This window comes from Hesperophylax consimilis, chromosome 28 (genome assembly GCF_061612785.1).
Source record: "Hesperophylax consimilis isolate HC1 chromosome 28, BYU_Hcon_1.0, whole genome shotgun sequence".
NCBI lineage: Eukaryota > Metazoa > Arthropoda > Insecta > Trichoptera > Limnephilidae > Hesperophylax > Hesperophylax consimilis.
The window spans coordinates 7,009,595-7,035,126 of record NC_142863.1 but is presented as its reverse complement, the minus strand read 5'-3'; the positions used below and the strand labels follow the sequence as shown (position 1 = coordinate 7,035,126).

General features: G+C 38.5%; 1 protein-coding gene across 1 annotated transcript; it reads left to right on the top strand.

The window, feature by feature from the left end:
• The first annotated feature begins 218 nt into the window (after positions 1–218).
• LOC149410104 (modular serine protease-like) lies at positions 219–25,532 on the top strand. Its single transcript, XM_089648793.1, has 7 exons — positions 219–448; positions 1,465–1,671; positions 2,830–2,997; positions 3,447–3,580; positions 15,725–15,904; positions 16,484–16,643; positions 24,783–25,532. The coding sequence occupies exons 2-7, from the start codon at positions 1,476–1,478 to the stop codon at positions 25,022–25,024; spliced, it is 1,080 nt and encodes a 359-aa protein (XP_089504919.1). The 5' UTR covers positions 219–448; positions 1,465–1,475; the 3' UTR covers positions 25,025–25,532.

Below are 25,532 nucleotides of genomic sequence, written 5' to 3'. Positions count from 1 at the left end.
TTGCTAAACGCATTAAGTGCATAAAAGGTGAATCAATGATTGATTATTTGGAAAAATATATATTTAAAACATCAGAAGAACATTGGTAATCAGTGTAAATGCTCTCCTGAAACATAATCAATTTGTGAAAATTGATATTTTATTTCAAAGGTCTAAAATTGTAAAAATCCGTCAAACAACAGTTCTATTAGTTGACAGAATGTAAAATGTAGATTTTTTTAAACGTGTGTTTTGTTCTTTCTCAGATCTAAATGCGCCTTGCCAAGCTACCCATCGAACGGGAAGTTCAAGGTGTCGGGTCCCAACAAGAACTTGCGGCCAAAGACTATCGTTGAAGAGTTCACCCTCATCACTTACTCTTGCAACAAGAATTATGATCCTTCCACAGAAAAGGTGTTCGCCACTTGCGATGCCGGCAAATGGGACAGTCCACCGCCAACTTGCAGGAGTAAGGATTTTCTTTGTGATCGTTATTTTTAGAACCTTTCACAAAATTTTGTAAATGAAAACTACCAACCACGACGGCCAACGGTGACGGCCGGCATAGTCCAGTGGTAACGCATTGGACTGCCATTCCGAAGGTCGCGGGTTCGAACCCGGCGTGCGCAAATAAATTTTATTTGATTAATTTGTGTTATTTCACAATTAATTAATTAAAATAATATATATTATATTTGCGGCACGTTCCAGAGTGGAAGATACTACCAGTATCGCCCTGGTGTAAGACCACCATTCAGAATTGAAACGTTGCTCCAAATGGCTTTAGCCGTGTTTAGTGACTAGATCTGAATAGCCAGGTACTTCCCCACCTTCCTCTTTCCCTTCCCCACTTACCTTCAGCCTCACAACATCCCCCAATTGGGGATGCCATAGTCTCACTGGGTCCAGACGGGAGCAGTTGGGACTCTTGTGAGGTATTCACTTTAAAAAAAAAAAAAAAAACTAACTGAATCTAAAAAAATGTGGAATGTTATTTAAATTAAAATTTTATTGAACGTAGAATAGAGAACACAAGAAATAAATGCGCGCCTGTTTGGTGAAGCGAAAGTCTGACCGTTCTTTATCATTATGAAATTTTCATTTTGTCTTTTTCGACCCATTGTCTTGCACCGCAGCGGGAAGGATGGATTCCGTCTATATATATCTCACTTCTGGACCCACCGACCCCTAGATTCTTGCCCAGCCCTCACATAATTGGATAATTGGACTAAAACCAACAGTTACTCAGTCAATAGCGACATTGGTTTCCATTCAAACCTACATGGAAGGCATCTGTATTACCTATCTATGTTTATTACTAACCCTTATGTAGCTAAAAAATGGCAAATGGTGGTAAATTATTTGCATGGGTCTTTTACATTGTACAATTCAGTGTTCACACTACTGCGGCTGGGTCAGAAGTGTAATGGTTTCTATGCAGCAACAGTCTGGGTAGTTCATTGATCTCCGTACGTATTTTTTTAGAAAGATGTCTTATGGTCCAATCCCTTACTGTGGACTTCAGGTGCTATAAATCGGGAATCGAGATGGACTGTTCCAAGCATCTGCCTTATGGATCCGTGATTACTTCAACTTGCAAGTCCGGGCACCACAGCCCCAGCGATGACCTTGAAGACCTGACCTGCATGCAAGGCGGGAATTGGGATAACCCTATTCCAGATTGTAGACCAGGTGGAGTATTTTGTACAAATTTTCCTGCTCGTTGAAACGCCAAATAAACCTTTTTACCCCGAGGTTGAAATGGAACATTGGACAGAAATTTCTGGGTCTAAAGCAAAGGTTCCCAAACTTTTTTGCCCCGTAGACCACTTGCCAAATATTTTTTTTCCGTAGACCCCCTGCCTGCCGAATATTGAATTTTCCTAAAACGTTTAACGTCCCATGTGATAATCATTTCTCTTTTTCGTAAGGAGATTCCCTTCCCTTGCCTGCCCAACAACCAGGTGGCGGTATAGTTCTCTAGTCAGACAGGGGCGCCCTTGTGAGGTATTACACCAAATGAAAATGAAGCAGGAAAATCAAAAGAAATTTCTTTCTGTAGCTAACCCTACAGAACTGCGCCTTAAGTTATTTGTTAGTGCTTATTCCGACCAGTTCTTCTTGTCACATGATATCCGATTCTTCAAGGTTCCATTTCCATAGTCAAAATGTCCTCAAACTTAGTTTTGAAGTCTGTGTAAATTACATTTAAATGTTGAACGTCATTACCCTGGACGTTTTTCAAAAACAAGCTGGGGAAGTAGGAAAATTCGCAGCTTCCGATGTGCAATGTTTTGCTACAATATATTGATTCTGACGAGAAATGGAACGTAGACTCTATTTATATACCTCAATAAAAAACTTTACGAAATAAAAAAAAACATAAATATGAAATTAGTAATATCTCAGTCCATTATTACTATTACGTAAACTGTGTTATTTGTGTTAGGTGTATTGTGTCATTTACTGAACTTCTAAATGTTTACTTGGGGTAAATGGGGGTCTGCTCGTATGTACCCCCATTTGAATCTCGTGGCCCCCCAATTTTTTTTCTCGCTGACATGGACCCTCAGCAAGCTAATATCAACCCCTGGGGGTCCATAGAGACCACTTAGGGAACCTCTGGTCTAAAGCATAAATTGAGCTATTGAATGGTTCCTTTTTGGCAAAAACTGGAAAGAGCTCTTTGTAGGAAGGACGTAACACGTAACGCCGCTCTCTTCAAAATATTTTACAAAACATACGACATTCATTATGGAAATATTACTTAAATAATTTATATTTTTCATTAAATTCTAGTGCTAAAAATATGCTTTCTTTTCGGAAGTTAACAGAACAGTTGTTTTGCAGATTGCGGTTTAGAAAAGGCCTTTGGTGGAGTACAAATCATACATGGGTTCCCTGTTAAAAAAGACACGTTCCCTTGGCACGTGGGGATCTTCCAGTGGGACGAAAATAAAAATACCATCGAACAGATTTGCGGAGGTTCCATTATACATGCTAATCTTGTAATCAGTGGTAAGTGTTATTCAATAATATATTTTGTGTAATTTTTGACCTCTATGTTCCTTCCTTTCTTTTACAGTACTCTAAAACTAAGACTCACGACCGTTCATGCCCGATGGTTTTACGCTCATAAGTCTCAAAGTGTGTACCATCTCACAACATTTTTTTCAAATGATGTAAAAAAGCTTCAGGGACTATAATTCTTCGCCGATGTTCGAAAGAATTTGCAATTTGACTGAGCGTCTTGGTGGTATATCTATGACGTGTCGTGGGAGCATGTTCCAAGTCAATATTTTTGATCGAGCCAAACCGTCAAACATGAATATGAACATAGCTTAAGCTTTACCTCATTCAACGCAGTCAGCGTCGCCTTTCTAGTTACGATAAAGATTTTTTAATGAATATATATTTTTTTAATATTCTCAGTGTTGCGAAAAACTAACACTTGTTTATCTTTTCAGCCGCGCATTGCTTCTTTGACGCGGTTAATCTAGAAAAAATAGATGCCAAGTATTACAAGGTGGCCGCCGGGAAGTTCCTCAGGTCCTGGGATAAAGATTTGGCTGAAAACGTAAAACTCGTCCAGAAATCAGATGTTGGTAAAATTTCCTTTTACGTTATAATTATTTTATTTTCTCAGTTAGTCTGGGATATGGGAAAGGATTAAAATACAGATTCCGCATTTCAATATATATATATATATTTTTTTTAAAAGAAAGACAAACATTCCCGGGTTACGAATAACCTGACAATATTTGAAAATCTCCTACTACCACCACAATAAGCTGAAAATTTTGCTTGTGTTGTGATGGAGGACTTAGCCAGCCGAGGAATTGAACACACTACGCCCGAGTTAGACCCAAGCGCGATGTCAACTCGGCCACCGACCGGTCTACATTGAGAACAGAGGTAATCTTACAACTGAGGCTAGAACAGATACCGGGAGGAACTGTTGCAGTAAAATTACTGCTTTACGGAAACTAGAAAAATAAGTAAAAAGTACTACTCGAGGATAGGCGATAGTTCCTTTGTAACTCTATATTAATGCGATGACAGATGATAATCGTAATAATAATCCAGATGTTAGAAAGATTTAGTTTGTTAATAAACGCGTACAATGATTATGGATTTGTGTGATCTAACTGAGAGCTGGGTTGTGAGAGGAAGAAAGAGAGATAAAGATAAAGATAATACACTTACTTATGTACTATGTCTATGTTTATCTATGTCGCTCTCTACTGACGGAATCAAATTGAATACTTTCTAATACTACATTTTTTTTTTTTTAAAAAGAAAGACAAACATTCCCGGGTTACGAATAATGTTTGAAAATCTCCTACTACCACCACAAAAAGCCGAAAATGTTGCTTGTGTTGTGATGGAGGACTTAGCCAGCCGAGGAATCGAACACGCGACGCTCGGGTGAGACCCAAGCGCTATGCCCACTCAACCACTGACCTTTCTTAATTCAATTATAGTTGGAAACCTGAGCTACATAACATTATTGTAGTGAATTTTTTACCCAATTCAGACAATAATATATTTTAGCTTAAATAATTTTTTAAATTTGATAAGTTAATACTCCCGTGTTCTTCCTTCTGCCTCTCCTCTCTCATCTGTAGAGTTTCTCATCTCGGGTGTAAACTTTCTTGCCATGGTTTGGACCTGAAACATGGAGAAACAAGATTTGAATACCCCAATTACGCAGCATCTCTGTGAGATTGAATTCGTCCGCAGCCGGTTATTTTGTCTCAGATGAGTTAAATCTCCTTATTTTTCTCATGCCAAGAAACGTGCTAATTTTTCACTTGATCAAATGTCTTTTCCCAACCATGTTTGAATTATTATTATTTTTATTTTTTTATTTTTTTTTTATTTATTATTGTACGACAGACAGGTAAGTCCAATTATGGTACAATTTTATTAAAACTAACAATACATGTACATATATTTTTTAAAACATGGTATAGTGATATTAAACACATCTATATCCGCTGGTAGGGCATTTAGTAAGGTCATACCTCTTGTCATGCTATGTCGGGCAATGACATCTGTCCGACCCTGCGGTATACAGAATAGGTCGTGGCTACGATTTCGACAGTATTTATCAGGAACGAATAATCCACAGCATGACAGGAGATATGGGCAATCGATAAGGTTTTTTAGTAACTTTAATTCAAATACCATGAGTCCGGCATTACGCCTAGTCTCCAGGCTTTGGTAATTTGTCTCCTTTAGCAGTTCCACGTGATGCATGAATTTCGGATATATTCCGTATGATCGCATGTAAACATACCTTAGGAATTTTTTTTGAATTTGTTCAATCATATTTATGTATTTAAGTTGATAAGGTATCCAGACAGTACTGGCGTACTCCAGCTTGCTTCTGACCACTCCGTTGAACATGGAGGTCATTGCTTCTTTGTTATTGAATTGTTTGCAAGTTCTAATTACAAAACCAAGAGTTTTGGAGCAAGCCGAGGTAAGCTGGACTATGTGGTTTGAAAATGTCAGCTTGGGATCAAAGATCACCCCAAGGTCCTTGATGATGTTTACGCGTGTAAGTACTTCACCATTCATTCTATACTGGCAGAATACCGGATTTTGTGAACGACTATAAGTCATAACAACGCATTTTTTAATATTGAAGTTAAGTTTATTTTCTACCGACCATATCATGATTGAATCGAGGTTGGCCTGCAGTTTCGAATAATCATAATCTGATTCGATTTCCTTCATCAGTTTCATGTCATCTGCGAATAGTAGACATGAGCTGTGACGTATGCAATCCTGAATGTCATCAATCAGAATGAGGAATAACATGGGACCGAGATTCGATCCTTGAGGAATTCCTGACAGAGCTGCGAACTTATGGGAGTCGTATCCATTTATATTTACATACTGACTTCTATCTTTTAAATATGACGCAAAAAATGTCAGTAAGGGTTGATTAAAACCTATTTTATGCATCTTTTTTATTAGAATATCGTGATCTACTCGGTCAAATGCCTTTGCGAAGTCCGTGTAAATTACGTCCGTCTGATGCCTACAGTCTAGGCCTTGTGCTACCCGTCGAGAGAAAGAGAGTAAGTTGGTTACCGTTGATTTCTTCGGTAAGAAGCCATGTTGATTACCTCTTAAGAAAGGCGTGATTTGTGGACTGATTTTATCACAGATAATCATTTCAAAAATTTTTGGAATTGTTGACAGTACTGCAACTGGTCTATAATTTCTGACGTCAGTCTTTTCATCAGCTTTGTGAATGGGGCTGACCCTCGTTAGTTTCCAACACTGTGGAAATGTGGAAGACATGATGCAGAGATTAAATATGTACGCAAGGGGAACACAGATATTTGGAGAGATTTTTATAATTATTGAAGGAGGAATACCGTCCGGACCAGTAGCCTTATCAGGTCGGAGATTCCGGATACAAGTTTCTATTTCCTGGATGTTGGTCAATCCGAGTGAGATATCTCCAACGTTCCAGGGTGATGCTGTTGGGAAATTGGTTTCAAGTTTAGGGGTTACTTGACTATAGACGGAATGAAAATAGTCAGCAAACTTATTTACAATTGTGTTAGGGTTAGTAAAAGTTACGCCTTCCTCAATCAAGCATGTTGGTGAGGTTGGGTTAACTTTTTGTGACCTAATATAGTTCCAGAAAAACTTTATGTCGTCTTTGATCCCATTCTGAACATTTTCCATGTATTGTTTTTTAGCAAATTTTATTTCAGATTTTAGCTCGGATCTACTCGCTGAAAATATCAGATAATCGGATTGCTTTTTGTGCAATAGATATCTTTTTCTGAGCGATTCCTTTTTTTTTCAGTTTATCTATAATGCTCTTACTGAACCATATCGGATATACATCGTTTGTGATGTTGGGTTTGTTATTTGGTATACATAATTCAAAAATACTAAACAGTACATTGTTTAAATATTTCACTGCTTCGTCTACAGATTTTATGGTGTACAAAAATGTCCAATCAAAATGCGAAAGAATATTATTGCACAATTCTATGTTTGCTCGCTTATAATTAAATTGGTGGAAATTATAATTGTGGAGCGAAGGCGGGAGCCCGCGGGGGGCGCGGCGATCGTTTTGGCGGGGTCTTCGTCTGCACCGAACCGCTCTTGATAGGCGCGCGGAAATGTCCAGCGTCGGGTGATGCTGGTCTTCATTCACCAGTGGTTCCTCGCTTCTCATCACGTCACACACATTTATATTACTAAGGATAAGATCGAGAATGTTATCGCTACTGTTCTTCACTTTATTGTACTGCGTCAGTCCATTCGAGTTTGTGAAATACGAAAAATCAGTTAAGACGTCTTCGGGTTTATTATTTAAGTTAAAATCACCCAAAATTATTATGTTCTTATTTAATAATATATTGGCTTTATTGTCTAAATGTTCATAGAAAATACGTCTATTTTCGATGTCATCTGTGCAGTAGAAGTACACTACACATATAAACACAGTAAAGTTATCTTTACAGACTTTTACCCAGAGGTGTTCGCCATCTGTTTCTAGCTCCCTTACTCTTATTGAATTTAACGGTTTACGTACTGCGAGCAGTACCCCTCCCCCACGTTGCACCTCTCGGTCCCGGCGATGTACTGTGTACTGGCTGGTGGACAACAGTTCTGCGTCGAATACAGAGGTTTGCAACCATGTTTCAGTTAGAGCAATAACTTCAGAATTTTGTGAAATAACGTTGTTCGAAAATTCACCTATTTTCGTATTTAGACCACGCACATTTTGGTATTTCAACGCTAGTTTTGCCATTTTTAGGTAGGTAAAGATTTACCTGATTGTGGGCCACCTTCTTTATTTGATGGTGATAAGAATTTAAATTTAGACACAGCGATACCTGCCGGCCAGTTGGCGGCATCTAGGAATGTATCTTTCTTTTCTTCCGGGACACCTATTTTGAAGGAGGTGTAGTTCCCTTTTGCCTTCAATGAGACAATATCAAATTCGGAGTCCAGTTCAATGGTTTTGAGAAATGCGTGCACGTGTGTGCTATCGGTATCTAGGCTAAAGCGCCAAGCGTGGATATAATGCTTTCGCTCTATTGCTCGCAACGCCGTTTTTTTTTTAGTGCCCGTTATTATGAGGGATGTACGACGTCGCGGCTTTCGTGCTTGCACCTGCCACTCACTCTGATCATCAACGTGTTTAGAATTGATTGGTTCATTCAGTGGCTTAGCTTTATTTTTTCTTGGTTTCCTTTTCTTTATTTTTTCGTCCGGGTTAGATTTCCCGAGATATTCCTCATTTGTCGGAGATGCTGATGAGTTTGTACCTTCTGCCGATTCGTCCAAGGCCGATGGCCCGCTAGATGAAGACTTGATCGGGATTGATCCTTCCGTAGAATTACCCGAGGTAGACGGCCCACTGGTTGCGTGCTCCCTCGTGCCGTAGGTGCTGGCGGCTTCCAGTGCAACTATCTTCGCCGACAGTTTGGCGACGGTAGTATTTTGTGCAACAATAAGGTTCGATTGATCACTAACCTTGTTATGTAGCTCTGTTATGATGTTTTTTAGGCCACTAATCTGGTCCGTGAGGTCCTTAATGGCAGCGGTGACCGTTTCCCAGGCTTGGGTCGATCTTGTCGCCATATCAACACTGTTATACAGTTAATATTCAGAGCACTGATAAGAACACGTCCTTCACGAACAATTCACTTGTTAGTTAATTGCTAATATTATCTTATTATTGAAGACAATATTAGCAATTCACATCTGTGTCCCGATACGGCTATCGGTATGAACAAACATCTTATTATTGAAGACAATATTAGCAATTCACATCTGTGTCCCGATACGGCTATCGGTATGAACAAACATCTTATTATTGAAGACAATATTAGAAATTCACATCTGTGTCCCGATACGGCTATCGGTATTTATCGGTATTTTAATCCAATAAATGTAATACCCCTTCCACCAATTATTATTCCTAAAACTTATAACCTATTTACCTGAGGTCTAAAAACCCTAGTCATTACCTTCTGACCAAACTTTAAACTTACTTTATTTCTACCTTTGTATTGTCTCTTTTCGTTGGCTTAACTTTGTTTTACATCCTTTAATATTTTCCTTTTTTGTGAAGAAACCATAATATTATCCTTTTCTTTCACAACTTTTCTAGGAAGAAATGAGTCAAAACTGATCTAATCTTCCTTCCGAATAAAAACTGAGATGGTTCAAAACCTGTAAAATGAATGGTGTTCCAGTAATCTGACAGAAAAATACATAATTTATTTGCTAATCTATTGAAAATTTATTCGGAAGACAATTTTTAATTATTTTTCTTTGCAATAAGAAAACGTTGTTAAAATACGTGAAAAAACTTTTATGTTAATCTAATCACTCAATCCTTTTTGAAGATTAATCTTTTATCAGCATTTTTTATTGTTCTGTAAACTACCATTATTAATATGAACTTTTTTTATTTTTTTTATTTAAAAATATATTTCTTTTATACAAAAACATAAATATGTTAAATTACAACAAAAAACTATTTACAATAAAAATGTTTTCTTTTTAACGTAACTACCCAATTCAAGAGAGAAAAACGTTTCTCGTGTTTGATATGGGGAGTAGTGCCATTACAATATATTATATTGGGTAAAGAAAAGAAAAAAAGTTTTTATTTACGAAGTAAGAAATAACAAAATGTATAAAGCTTGAAAACAAAAGTATAGATAATTAAAATAGACTACAATAGATGTTACTAAATGAGATAGATAGTAAATGTAAATAAATATAAGAATATATTTATTTACGTTGAACATTAATTTAAGAATAAAAATAAAATAAAATAATATTATTACATTTCGATTAATAAGTAGGTAGTAGGTGATATAGGTACATGTAGCTATTTTATTCATTTGGAGTAAACAGAGCTGATAGTATTGCAAGCGGAGGTACATAATAAGTTGCGACAATAATCTGTTGGTGGCTCGAATGCTGATATAATATTAGAGGATATGGTAAAAGAAGAAAAATATATTTTTTTTAGTTAATAAATTTTATGAAATAGTTAATGATATACTGAGTATGTAGGTACCATTAAAATTTGAATTTGATCAATTACTACTAATATGTACCTGTTATCAGTAGATATGTAAAAAATCAAATTAAAATTTATAATTATTATTTGGTTGGTCAAGAAGTTGTTTTATTTGTAATTTAAAGGCTTTATAATTTTTTTCAGATTTGATTTTATATGGGAGTGCATTAAAAAATTTTATACCTTGATAAGAATAATGGTGTTGAGAAGCGCTCATTTTAAATTTAGGGATTTCTAAATTGCCACGTGATCTTGATCGGTTACTTATTTTTGGAAATGTTATTGTAGGATTGAAATGATCTTTATGAGTTTGTAACAATGAGTTCTTTTTGAATATATTATTTAGACTGAGAACCCTAAAATAGTTAAATAACTGTGTTGTTGGAAATATAGATGGTTTACGTAGGATGACTTTTAGAATCAACCTCTGTGCCTTTTCTACGGGTAAGAGGTTAGTTTTGAAAGTCCCCCCCCACCCAATTATACCATATTGGAGAATAGATTGGGCAAGAGAGAAATAAATAGTTTTAATCATATAATATGATAGGATGTTTCTCAATCTAATGAATAAGTAAATAAGTTTTCTTACTCTGGTTGCCGTATTTTGGACTTGTTCGTTCCATTTTAAGTGTCTATCTACTATGATACCCAGATATTTTATACTATTTTTGCATGTTATTGGTAAACAATTTACATTGCTGCATTCTTTTTTATTTTCACACTGTGATGAATGGATTTTAATTGTTATATTGTTTTCGAAATTTTTTTCCTGCAAAGAGAATGGGATGAAATATGTTTTCTCGGTATTTAGTGAGAGACAATTTAGGTCGAACCATGTTTTGAGTATGTTTATATTGATATTGGCTATCCTCATTGTTTCCTCCCACGATTTTCCTTTAGTGATAACTACAGTGTCGTCTGCGTAAGATATGATATTTCCAACAATGGGAAGAGTGAACATTTGATTTACATATATAATAAAAACTCTAAACCATACCTCATATGGCCTCACTGAAAATGATTTTTCTGATTCTAGTATCTTCAATCTTCGGCGACGGATATTTATCTATCAATAATTTTTAACTTGTAATAGCCACAAATTCTTATAATTTCATCCCTTTAAACAACCGGAATAATAGCACTAGCACATTCCTATTTAGTTTCATTCCATTTGTTTAGATTTTGTCATGCTTTCATATATATAATCATTTTCACTTCAAATAGTTGATGAAACTACAATATCAAAACACATTCATACTATCAAATCAAACGCTATCGGTTGCGATAAAATAAGTATCTCAATGATTAAACTCATACTTCCGTATGCACTCAGCACTATAACAACCATTATTAACCAATCATTACGGACAGGTATAGTTCCAGCACTGTGGAAAAATGGTTTAGTCACACCAATTCCGAAAAAGAAACCAATTTCAAGTATTAGTGATCTCAGACCGATTAGCATATTACCAGCATTATCCAAGGTACTCGAAAAAGTTGTGTTTGAGCAAACAGTAGTCTACGCTGAAACATGCGGGATTATACCTCGTCATCAATCGGGGTTTCGTAAAGGCCACAGCACTACAACAGCTCTGCAATGTATTACAGATGATATTCTTGCCTCCACTGATGCAGGCAAAGCCTCGATACTAGTTCTGCTGGACTTCTCTAAGGCATTTGACTTACTGAGCATTCCATTACTTATTGCAAAGTTGCGTTACTTTGGTTTTGACGATGAAGCAATAAAATGGTTTCAAAATTACTTCAAAGATAGAACTCAGCGCACAGTTTGCAAGGATAGTAATGGGACTCTAAAATATTCATCTGACATTATAATAACAAGAGGGGTACCCCAGGGATCGATACTAGGGCCATTGCTTTTTGCTATATATACCGCTGACATGATGCAATCTATTGAACACTGTGGTTCGCACATGTATGCTGATGACACACAACTATATTTATCGTTTGACGTAAGTAAAACTCATGTGGCAGTGGATATGGTAAATGGTGACCTACGTAGAGTTTGCAGTTGGGCAAAGGAGCACGCGTTACTTCTCAATCCTCAAAAAACTGTTGCTTTATTAATGGGAACTAAGCACAAAATATCATGCGTAAAAAATGGAGGACATGTTGTAAAAATACATGAAACCACCGTTCCCTTTGTTGATGCTGCGCGCAACCTTGGAATAATGGTGGACGGTAGATTGAGGTATGATGAACATGTTAAAAACAGGTCACAGTGGTGCTACTCGAGGCTTCGTCTATTGTACAATATAAGAGATAACATATCAGTGAAACTACGCAAGATTATTACTGATAGTCTTGTTCTCTCAATATTGGACTATGGAGACTCAGTTTACGGTCCATCTTTATTGAAAAAAACCCAAAAACAAGTACAACGAGTCCAAAATGCATGTGTCCGATATTGCTATAATGTCCCGAGACGCGAGCATATCTCGCCTTACCTCTATCGGCATCGAATACTGAATATGTCGAACAGAAGGAAGTTACATCAAATGTGTCAACTGTTCAACTTGATGAATTCAAAGGTTCCTTCCTATCTGTTTGACAGACTGCAGTGGTCCCGTGACTCACATGCACATAGTACACGCCAAAGAGACCATTTACTTGTTCTCCCCAAACATAAAACTGCTGTTTTTGAGGGTAGTTTTAGCTACTCATCGTCAAAACTTTGGAATAAAATACCACTGCCTATTCGAACAACAACATCGTTGCAGTGCTTTAAGAAGCTCTGCAGCGAATGGTTGCTGACAGCACAGTCAACCGCACAACATCATCATTGATTGAATTTAAAATGAAAGGGACACCTACTTGTATTTTTATCTATGTATTTTATGTAAATTTAATCCTGAATTTATATTTTATTTTATTTTAAAGAAATTTGTATTTATCGATTTATAACACATTATATTAAAGGCACTGCTGAAAACCAGCTACATTCCCGGAGAAATCCGGAATGTACAGCTGAGCAGTTGCCCTTTTGACAATATAATCATCTAAATGTATGTGTACAAACTATATGCAAACATGTAAAAAATTATTGTCAAATAAACGTTTTTATTATTATTATTATTTATTATATATTATAAACTTGTTGTGGTATTTGCTGATGGCTCATGATCAATATTTCACAAACTTCAATCATCGCATACACTTTTTCGGTTTTCACGGATAATAAATAGTTTTCACCCACAATCAAAGTGGTACTTTATAACTTGACAATAAGTCGGTTACATGCTGTATAACTGTTATCGTTCACCTAACACTAGAAAAAAAAACCTGGGGGTGATGAATTTTTTAGTAAATAAGTGTTGCATCAAGAAATTGATGCGTGGAAATGATCTTGAGTTTCATGCTCTCTCTCTCGTGAATAATTAGTTAATTTATTAATTAATTAATTTATTGCTAATTATTTTTTTTATTAATTTAATTATTAATAAATTAATTTAATTTTTATAAATTTATTTAATAATAAACTATTATAAAATTTAAAACGCGTTGATTAGTAAAGGGATAAAGATGTTGATGACGAACGAAGATGACGAACAACAGTCAATGTATTAAAAAAAAAAATATTTATACTTAAATACAACAATAACATTCAATGACAGCTGTCGTGTTTTTATTTCACTCTTGAAATATCTCAAAATAAAATAAAAAATTCTAGCTAAAATCTAAATATCTATATTTTAATAGCTTTAATAGTGAAGTGAAGTTATACTAATTAATATTTCGTGCCAAAATGACTACACGAGCAACTGCAAAAACACTAAATACTACGGACACCCAACTCCTCCAACTTCTTGACAAAAAGTTTGAAGAATTTAAGGTACAATTTCTGGAAATCATCAGAAACGAGTATAAAGAAGAAATCGAGGAATTAAAAAATAAAATATTAACTCTAGAAAAAAAAATTGATACAAAAAAAAACAACAACCTTGAAAAAACTCTGGAACAAAACGCCGTAATACAAAGTGAATTTAAAGAATTACAAAAACAATTGGATGCTAACGAACAACACGCACGCATTAATAACATAGAGATCATTGGGATACCAGAAAAAAAACAAGAGAACCTGACGGAGATTATCGAAAGGATCTATTCAGAATTAAATATAGTAAGCGACGACATTGAATACGCCACCCGAGTCACCCCCAAGGAGAAGATTGAAGGAAGACCGCGGAATATTATAGTAAAACTAAAGGGCAGGAAACAGAAAGACGAAATCATAGCAGCAATCCGGACAAGAAGGGGCCTAACAGCAGAGGATATTAACTTTAATGGAAAACAACGGATCTATATAAATGAACATTTAACTCATAAAAACAAAGTACTCTACAAAAAGGTCAGAGAGTTTACCAAAATTAATAAATTCAAATTCTGTTGGATAAAAAATTGTAAAATTTATGTAAGACTTAATGAAAACACAAATCACCATTGCATAAATAATTATAATGATCTAGAAAAACTAAAAACATACAATATTTCCATCAACTAACTTTCCAGCAACTTTATATTAACTGCACTATATACTTAATACAATGGAATCTTTAGAATTATACTAACAAAACTTAAGAGGTCTCAGAACCAAGACACATATTTTTCTTCAAAATGTATTATTAAACAACTATGACATTATATGTCTCAGTGAAACATGGCTTAACAATTCAATCTTTAATGAGGAACTTTTCGATCCACGGTACCATATTTACAGACGAGATAGAGATTATCATAACCTCAATCAAAATGGTTATGGTTATGATTTGATTTATATGCACAATATTGTTTGTATTCTTATGGTTACCAATGTATCGATAATCTTTTATTTTATATAAATTTTAGTTTTTTTTTCCCCTTTATTTTTATTTTTGTTGTATTATTTTGTTCTATTATTTTATACAATTCTTTTATTTTATATAATTATAACTTCACATTTCTCATAAATTTAATTATTTCTTCTAATGCTGTCTTACGTAAAATCACAAGGAGGAAATCCGTAATTGGTTTTATTTTGGCTATTTTACTTATGTACAATCTGTAAAAATGTAAACTGTTGATTTTCCCAAAAATGAATAAATAAATAAATAAATAAATAAGAAGATATAACCACATTTTGTTATTTTGAATAAGATCATTGTAGTTCCGAGATCCATTGCAAAAATGCATTCGCTCAGGAAAATTCTGGTTTCAAAATAAAAGTAGATTTATTTATTATTTACTAATAATTAATTTTTATATTAATTTATTATCTTTGGTTTAAAATTAATTTATTTATTAAATATTTTTTTATTATTTATTTTATTGTTTTTTTTAAATTTATTAGCCTTGATGGGCTTTTACGCGATACGTTCTTTACTGCATAGTTAAAGTTACTTAAAATACGCGGTGAGGAGCTCTATCCATCCGTTTATTTGTAAATGATTTTTTTTTAATTTTATTTTAATAGCACTACCTGAAGATGTCTTCGCAGATCAATATGATGTTGAGATTTTTAAAAATTAAACATATAGGGATTTCTAAATTCTAAATTCTAAAAACTAAACTCTGCTCTAACGCCTGTATTGCAACTTATCCTCGACGTACATTGTACTTGTAATATTTCTTTTTAACACCACAATAACCATTTATAATTTGTAGGTTTTTGCAATTCACCTTCCCCCGCGCTATGGCGGGGATGAGACAAACCAGCAACAAGACCTGGCTCTGCTGCAGCTGGCGACTCCCTTTAAGTTGGCACACTCTGTCCGGGCCGTTTGCTACGACATCCTCAATGAGAAGTTTAACACTCTTCAAACATTACCTGGAAACACCGGCAAGGTAACAGCATGTTTTATAATGTATATTTGCTTGGTGTATCTTAGGCATAAAAGTACACGAGATCTTACACATCTCCACGTTAGTATCGATAGTCTTGATAATTTCATCATTCAATATGTTCAAACATTCTTCCAAAATTCAGTTCCCGCAGTGAATCTGTCATAATTTTTATTATTCTTCTTCAGGAGTGCCCCATGGCACCATTTTAAGACCATTATTAAATTAATTAAATTTTATGCACAAAATTGATAGCGGGGAAAGTGTGTCTTAAATCCAGAACTTTGCTACAAGTAGAGAATATTTTATAAATAATCATAACAAGTGCACTGATCGTTTGGAAAAAATGCTGGAAGTTCTCAATTTTCTTAATAATGATGAATACATTCATAACAACCGTGTTTTTCGCGGTAGTTTTTTTAGGAAAGAGAAAATTAAATAATCATGCCTTTATCTTGGTAAAAAGATATTATCTTCTAAGAATATCGCTTAACTTCAGAACCATAAGTTTTATTTATTTTTGGTTTTCAAAGTAATATCAATGATTAAGTTTTTGTAACAAACACATTATATTTCTGGCAGGTAGCTGGCTGGGGAAGGACAGAGAACGGAGAACCATCAGAGGAACTGAAGACCCTGGATCTGCCAGTCATTGCTTACGGGGAGTGCCGCATAGAGATGTCCAAGTATAAGTTCAGCAAGTACCTCACGGCGGATAAACTGTGCGCTGGACAACTCGAAGGTAAATACTATACAGAGTATACAGGGTGTAACGGGGTGTCGTCGGGACTTGCGACTGGGACTTGACCACTCTTTTTTTGATATTTATTTTTGTTTAGTAGAGCTGCATTTGTAATCCGATCAATCCACGAGCTCGTAATGCTTTTCGTAAATTTTTTAATGTTGATATGGAGAGTTACCAAGATAGATAAGAAGTTTTAATGTTGCTACAAATGGTTTTCTTAAGGAATGTTTTTTTTATATTAATGATTTGGAATAAAGTTTTGAGGTTACGAATTCTAATGTACCTGAAAACTAGGTGCATTTTCAAGATGAAAATATTATTAATACCTATAATAATAACACTTAAAAAAAATATTGTTTTTTCACTAGATCGTGCCACGTCTTCTTTTAGCATCCTCGACTTCTTCTAACGTTCACATACACGACGTACATTATCTTAACACATCTTTCTTCATTCAACACGTACGCCTCATTTTACCACAATTAATACTCGTCTTTAATTCGGTCACATGTCCATCTCATTCCAGCGCAGAGATATTGCGTCTTTCTCGGACGTCTCCGACTTTTTCCACCATTCACTGCTGTACACAAACTCGTCTTTAATTCGGTCACATGTCCATCTCATTCCAGCGCAGAGATATTGCGTCTTTCTCGGACGTCTCCGACTTTTTCCACCATTCACTGCTGTACACAAACTCGTCTTTAATTCGGTCACATGTCCATCTCATTCCAGCGCAGAGATATTGCGTCTTTCTCGGACGTCTCCGACTTTTTCCACCATTCACTGCTGTACACAAACTCGTCTTTAATTCGGTCACATGTCCATCTCATTCCAGCGCAGAGATATTGCGTCTTTCTCGGACGTCTCCGACTTTTTCCACCATTCACTGCTGTACACAAACTCGTCTTTAATTCGGTCACATGTCCATCTCATTCCAGCGCAGAGATATTGCGTCTTTCTCGGACGTCTCCGACTTTTTCCACCATTCACTGCTGTACACAAACTCGTCTTTAATTCGGTCACATGTCCATCTCATTCCAGCGCAGAGATATTGCGTCTTTCTCGGACGTCTCCGACTTTTTCCACCATTCACTGCTGTACACAAACTCGTCTTTAATTCGGTCACATGTCCATCTCATTCCAGCGCAGAGATATTGCGTCTTTCTCGGACGTCTCCGACTTTTTCCACCATTCACTGCTGTACACAAACTCGTCTTTAATTCGGTCACATGTCCATCTCATTCCAGCGCAGAGATATTGCGTCTTTCTCGGACGTCTCCGACTTTTTCCACCATTCACTGCTGTACACAAACTCGTCTTTAATTCGGTCACATGTCCATCTCATTCCAGCGCAGAGATATTGCGTCTTTCTCGGACGTCTCCGACTTTTTCCACCATTCACTGCTGTACACAAACTCGTCTTTAATTCGGTCACATGTCCATCTCATTCCAGCGCAGAGATATTGCGTCTTTCTCGGACGTCTCCGACTTTTTCCACCATTCACTGCTGTACACAAACTCGTCTTTAATTCGGTCACATGTCCATCTCATTCCAGCGCAGAGATATTGCGTCTTTCTCGGACGTCTCCGACTTTTTCCACCATTCACTGCTGTACACAAACTCGTCTTTAATTCGGTCACATGTCCATCTCATTCCAGCGCAGAGATATTGCGTCTTTCTCGGACGTCTCCGACTTTTTCCACCATTCACTGCTGTACACAAACTCGTCTTTAATTCGGTCACATGTCCATCTCATTCCAGCGCAGAGATATTGCGTCTTTCTCGGACGTCTCCGACTTTTTCCACCATTCACTGCTGTACACAAACTCGTCTTTAATTCGGTCACATGTCCATCTCATTCCAGCGCAGAGATATTGCGTCTTTCTCGGACGTCTCCGACTTTTTCCACCATTCACTGCTGTACACAAACTCGTCTTTAATTCGGTCACATGTCCATCTCATTCCAGCGCAGAGATATTGCGTCTTTCTCGGACGTCTCCGACTTTTTCCACCATTCACTGCTGTACACAAACTCGTCTTTAATTCGGTCACATGTCCATCTCATTCCAGCGCAGAGATATTGCGTCTTTCTCGGACGTCTCCGACTTTTTCCACCATTCACTGCTGTACACAAACTCGTCTTTAATTCGGTCACATGTCCATCTCATTCCAGCGCAGAGATATTGCGTCTTTCTCGGACGTCTCCGACTTTTTCCACCATTCACTGCTGTACACAAACTCGTCTTTAATTCGGTCACATGTCCATCTCATTCCAGCGCAGAGATATTGCGTCTTTCTCGGACGTCTCCGACTTTTTCCACCATTCACTGCTGTACACAAACTCGTCTTTAATTCGGTCACATGTCCATCTCATTCCAGCGCAGAGATATTGCGTCTTTCTCGGACGTCTCCGACTTTTTCCACCATTCACTGCTGTACACAAACTCGTCTTTAATTCGGTCACATGTCCATCTCATTCCAGCGCAGAGATATTGCGTCTTTCTCGGACGTCTCCGACTTTTTCCACCATTCACTGCTGTACACAAACTCGTCTTTAATTCGGTCACATGTCCATCTCATTCCAGCGCAGAGATATTGCGTCTTTCTCGGACGTCTCCGACTTTTTCCACCATTCACTGCTGTACACAAACTCGTCTTTAATTCGGTCACATGTCCATCTCATTCCAGCGCAGAGATATTGCGTCTTTCTCGGACGTCTCCGACTTTTTCCACCATTCACTGCTGTACACAAACTCGTCTTTAATTCGGTCACATGTCCATCTCATTCCAGCGCAGAGATATTGCGTCTTTCTCGGACGTCTCCGACTTTTTCCACCATTCACTGCTGTACACAAACTCGTCTTTAATTCGGTCACATGTCCATCTCATTCCAGCGCAGAGATATTGCGTCTTTCTCGGACGTCTCCGACTTTTTCCACCATTCACTGCTGTACACAAACTCGTCTTTAATTCGGTCACATGTCCATCTCATTCCAGCGCAGAGATATTGCGTCTTTCTCGGACGTCTCCGACTTTTTCCACCATTCACTGCTGTACACAAACTCGTCTTTAATTCGGTCACATGTCCATCTCATTCCAGCGCAGAGATATTGCGTCTTTCTCGGACGTCTCCGACTTTTTCCACCATTCACTGCTGTACACAAACTCGTCTTTAATTCGGTCACATGTCCATCTCATTCCAGCGCAGAGATATTGCGTCTTTCTCGGACGTCTCCGACTTTTTCCACCATTCACTGCTGTACACAAACTCGTCTTTAATTCGGTCACATGTCCATCTCATTCCAGCGCAGAGATATTGCGTCTTTCTCGGACGTCTCCGACTTTTTCCACCATTCACTGCTGTACACAAACTCGTCTTTAATTCGGTCACATGTCCATCTCATTCCAGCGCAGAGATATTGCGTCTTTCTCGGACGTCTCCGACTTTTTCCACCATTCACTGCTGTACACAAACTCGTCTTTAATTCGGTCACATGTCCATCTCATTCCAGCGCAGAGATATTGCGTCTTTCTCGGACGTCTCCGACTTTTTCCACCATTCACTGCTGTACACAAACTCGTCTTTAATTCGGTCACATGTCCATCTCATTCCAGCGCAGAGATATTGCGTCTTTCTCGGACGTCTCCGACTTTTTCCACCATTCACTGCTGTACACAAACTCGTCTTTAATTCGGTCACATGTCCATCTCATTCCAGCGCAGAGATATTGCGTCTTTCTCGGACGTCTCCGACTTTTTCCACCATTCACTGCTGTACACAAACTCGTCTTTAATTCGGTCACATGTCCATCTCATTCCAGCGCAGAGATATTGCGTCTTTCTCGGACGTCTCCGACTTTTTCCACCATTCACTGCTGTACACAAACTCGTCTTTAATTCGGTCACATGTCCATCTCATTCCAGCGCAGAGATATTGCGTCTTTCTCGGACGTCTCCGACTTTTTCCACCATTCACTGCTGTACACAAACTCGTCTTTAATTCGGTCACATGTCCATCTCATTCCAGCGCAGAGATATTGCGTCTTTCTCGGACGTCTCCGACTTTTTCCACCATTCACTGCTGTACACAAACTCGTCTTTAATTCGGTCACATGTCCATCTCATTCCAGCGCAGAGATATTGCGTCTTTCTCGGACGTCTCCGACTTTTTCCACCATTCACTGCTGTACACAAACTCGTCTTTAATTCGGTCACATGTCCATCTCATTCCAGCGCAGAGATATTGCGTCTTTCTCGGACGTCTCCGACTTTTTCCACCATTCACTGCTGTACACAAACTCGTCTTTAATTCGGTCACATGTCCATCTCATTCCAGCGCAGAGATATTGCGTCTTTCTCGGACGTCTCCGACTTTTTCCACCATTCACTGCTGTACACAAACTCGTCTTTAATTCGGTCACATGTCCATCTCATTCCAGCGCAGAGATATTGCGTCTTTCTCGGACGTCTCCGACTTTTTCCACCATTCACTGCTGTACACAAACTCGTCTTTAATTCGGTCACATGTCCATCTCATTCCAGCGCAGAGATATTGCGTCTTTCTCGGACGTCTCCGACTTTTTCCACCATTCACTGCTGTACACAAACTCGTCTTTAATTCGGTCACATGTCCATCTCATTCCAGCGCAGAGATATTGCGTCTTTCTCGGACGTCTCCGACTTTTTCCACCATTCACTGCTGTACACAAACTCGTCTTTAATTCGGTCACATGTCCATCTCATTCCAGCGCAGAGATATTGCGTCTTTCTCGGACGTCTCCGACTTTTTCCACCATTCACTGCTGTACACAAACTCGTCTTTAATTCGGTCACATGTCCATCTCATTCCAGCGCAGAGATATTGCGTCTTTCTCGGACGTCTCCGACTTTTTCCACCATTCACTGCTGTACACAAACTCGTCTTTAATTCGGTCACATGTCCATCTCATTCCAGCGCAGAGATATTGCGTCTTTCTCGGACGTCTCCGACTTTTTCCACCATTCACTGCTGTACACAAACTCGTCTTTAATTCGGTCACATGTCCATCTCATTCCAGCGCAGAGATATTGCGTCTTTCTCGGACGTCTCCGACTTTTTCCACCATTCACTGCTGTACACAAACTCGTCTTTAATTCGGTCACATGTCCATCTCATTCCAGCGCAGAGATATTGCGTCTTTCTCGGACGTCTCCGACTTTTTCCACCATTCACTGCTGTACACAAACTCGTCTTTAATTCGGTCACATGTCCATCTCATTCCAGCGCAGAGATATTGCGTCTTTCTCGGACGTCTCCGACTTTTTCCACCATTCACTGCTGTACACAAACTCGTCTTTAATTCGGTCACATGTCCATCTCATTCCAGCGCAGAGATATTGCGTCTTTCTCGGACGTCTCCGACTTTTTCCACCATTCACTGCTGTACACAAACTCGTCTTTAATTCGGTCACATGTCCATCTCATTCCAGCGCAGAGATATTGCGTCTTTCTCGGACGTCTCCGACTTTTTCCACCATTCACTGCTGTACACAAACTCGTCTTTAATTCGGTCACATGTCCATCTCATTCCAGCGCAGAGATATTGCGTCTTTCTCGGACGTCTCCGACTTTTTCCACCATTCACTGCTGTACACAAACTCGTCTTTAATTCGGTCACATGTCCATCTCATTCCAGCGCAGAGATATTGCGTCTTTCTCGGACGTCTCCGACTTTTTCCACCATTCACTGCTGTACACAAACTCGTCTTTAATTCGGTCACATGTCCATCTCATTCCAGCGCAGAGATATTGCGTCTTTCTCGGACGTCTCCGACTTTTTCCACCATTCACTGCTGTACACAAACTCGTCTTTAATTCGGTCACATGTCCATCTCATTCCAGCGCAGAGATATTGCGTCTTTCTCGGACGTCTCCGACTTTTTCCACCATTCACTGCTGTACACAAACTCGTCTTTAATTCGGTCACATGTCCATCTCATTCCAGCGCAGAGATATTGCGTCTTTCTCGGACGTCTCCGACTTTTTCCACCATTCACTGCTGTACACAAACTCGTCTTTAATTCGGTCACATGTCCATCTCATTCCAGCGCAGAGATATTGCGTCTTTCTCGGACGTCTCCGACTTTTTCCACCATTCACTGCTGTACACAAACTCGTCTTTAATTCGGTCACATGTCCATCTCATTCCAGCGCAGAGATATTGCGTCTTTCTCGGACGTCTCCGACTTTTTCCACCATTCACTGCTGTACACAAACTCGTCTTTAATTCGGTCACATGTCCATCTCATTCCAGCGCAGAGATATTGCGTCTTTCTCGGACGTCTCCGACTTTTTCCACCATTCACTGCTGTACACAAACTCGTCTTTAATTCGGTCACATGTCCATCTCATTCCAGCGCAGAGATATTGCGTCTTTCTCGGACGTCTCCGACTTTTTCCACCATTCACTGCTGTACACAAACTCGTCTTTAATTCGGTCACATGTCCATCTCATTCCAGCGCAGAGATATTGCGTCTTTCTCGGACGTCTCCGACTTTTTCCACCATTCACTGCTGTACACAAACTCGTCTTTAATTCGGTCACATGTCCATCTCATTCCAGCGCAGAGATATTGCGTCTTTCTCGGACGTCTCCGACTTTTTCCACCATTCACTGCTGTACACAAACTCGTCTTTAATTCGGTCACATGTCCATCTCATTCCAGCGCAGAGATATTGCGTCTTTCTCGGACGTCTCCGACTTTTTCCACCATTCACTGCTGTACACAAACTCGTCTTTAATTCGGTCACATGTCCATCTCATTCCAGCGCAGAGATATTGCGTCTTTCTCGGACGTCTCCGACTTTTTCCACCATTCACTGCTGTACACAAACTCGTCTTTAATTCGGTCACATGTCCATCTCATTCCAGCGCAGAGATATTGCGTCTTTCTCGGACGTCTCCGACTTTTTCCACCATTCACTGCTGTACACAAACTCGTCTTTAATTCGGTCACATGTCCATCTCATTCCAGCGCAGAGATATTGCGTCTTTCTCGGACGTCTCCGACTTTTTCCACCATTCACTGCTGTACACAAACTCGTCTTTAATTCGGTCACATGTCCATCTCATTCCAGCGCAGAGATATTGCGTCTTTCTCGGACGTCTCCGACTTTTTCCACCATTCACTGCTGTACACAAACTCGTCTTTAATTCGGTCACATGTCCATCTCATTCCAGCGCAGAGATATTGCGTCTTTCTCGGACGTCTCCGACTTTTTCCACCATTCACTGCTGTACACAAACTCGTCTTTAATTCGGTCACATGTCCATCTCATTCCAGCGCAGAGATATTGCGTCTTTCTCGGACGTCTCCGACTTTTTCCACCATTCACTGCTGTACACAAACTCGTCTTTAATTCGGTCACATGTCCATCTCATTCCAGCGCAGAGATATTGCGTCTTTCTCGGACGTCTCCGACTTTTTCCACCATTCACTGCTGTACACAAACTCGTCTTTAATTCGGTCACATGTCCATCTCATTCCAGCGCAGAGATATTGCGTCTTTCTCGGACGTCTCCGACTTTTTCCACCATTCACTGCTGTACACAAACTCGTCTTTAATTCGGTCACATGTCCATCTCATTCCAGCGCAGAGATATTGCGTCTTTCTCGGACGTCTCCGACTTTTTCCACCATTCACTGCTGTACACAAACTCGTCTTTAATTCGGTCACATGTCCATCTCATTCCAGCGCAGAGATATTGCGTCTTTCTCGGACGTCTCCGACTTTTTCCACCATTCACTGCTGTACACAAACTCGTCTTTAATTCGGTCACATGTCCATCTCATTCCAGCGCAGAGATATTGCGTCTTTCTCGGACGTCTCCGACTTTTTCCACCATTCACTGCTGTACACAAACTCGTCTTTAATTCGGTCACATGTCCATCTCATTCCAGCGCAGAGATATTGCGTCTTTCTCGGACGTCTCCGACTTTTTCCACCATTCAAACAACTCTATAAACATTCTTGGAACAATCTTCAAAATTTTTGGCTAAATCAGTTGAGTTGTTTTTTGTATTTACAGGGGACAAACAAAGAAGCGTAAATATTTTTGTATATAGGTACATTAAATTTTTTTTGCGTTTTTCAGGAAGGGCCATGTGCCAGGGCGACAGTGGTGGAGGATTGGTATTTCCTGCACGGGACATGGAGGGCTCCACCCGCTGGTATCTGCATGGGGTTGTGAGCAACGGGCCTCTCAATGATGAAAAAACTTCCTGCCGACCCAACACTTACACGGCTTTCACCAACATCTTCAAGATGAGGGACTGGCTGAAGAAGACTATTAGAAGTGTAACACGACCCACCATTACTAACGATGTTAACAAATAGAAATGGATGTCTATTTAAATGTATTTAATCCACGTGAACCTTAAAAACTCGCAGTTAATAAACAAACACTTTTCGGTATTTCGTAAGAATTTTCTGCAAATTGGTTCTTAGATTGTGTAATAATTCAAAGCTACTAACGATGGTGGACGAAGTTATTCTAGGTTGAAAACCTTATTATTCATAAAACGTGATACCTATTTCCCATTTGATTTAATTTTGCCGGATTTTGTGGTTGTTTCAAAGTGATCAAATAATACTTATACATAATTTTAAACAGTTTAAGCAGTGTATCATAACGAGCTCATGTTTCGTCAAATAGTTTCATTTCTGCTATATGTTCACCCGTTTAACAACAATTGTGCATAGTGAATGAGAAAAATGAGAAAAAAGCGTGAGCTGAACTACAAATTATGTGAAAGTAAAGAAGCAACCGCAAATAGTGTGAAACAGCAAAAATATATTATCATTGTATTTTTAATAACGAATACATTATCCACAACGATTTAAA

Coding starts and splice junctions, on each gene's coding strand:
- LOC149410104 (XM_089648793.1), top strand. CDS start 1,476: ATGGTCCAATCCCTTACTGTGGACTTCAGGTGCTATAAATCGGGAATC. Junction 1,672..2,829: donor TATTCCAGATTGTAGACCAG/GTGGAGTATTTT, acceptor GTTGTTTTGCAG/ATTGCGGTTTAGAAAAGGCC. Junction 16,644..24,782: donor GTGCGCTGGACAACTCGAAG/GTAAATACTATA, acceptor TGCGTTTTTCAG/GAAGGGCCATGTGCCAGGGC.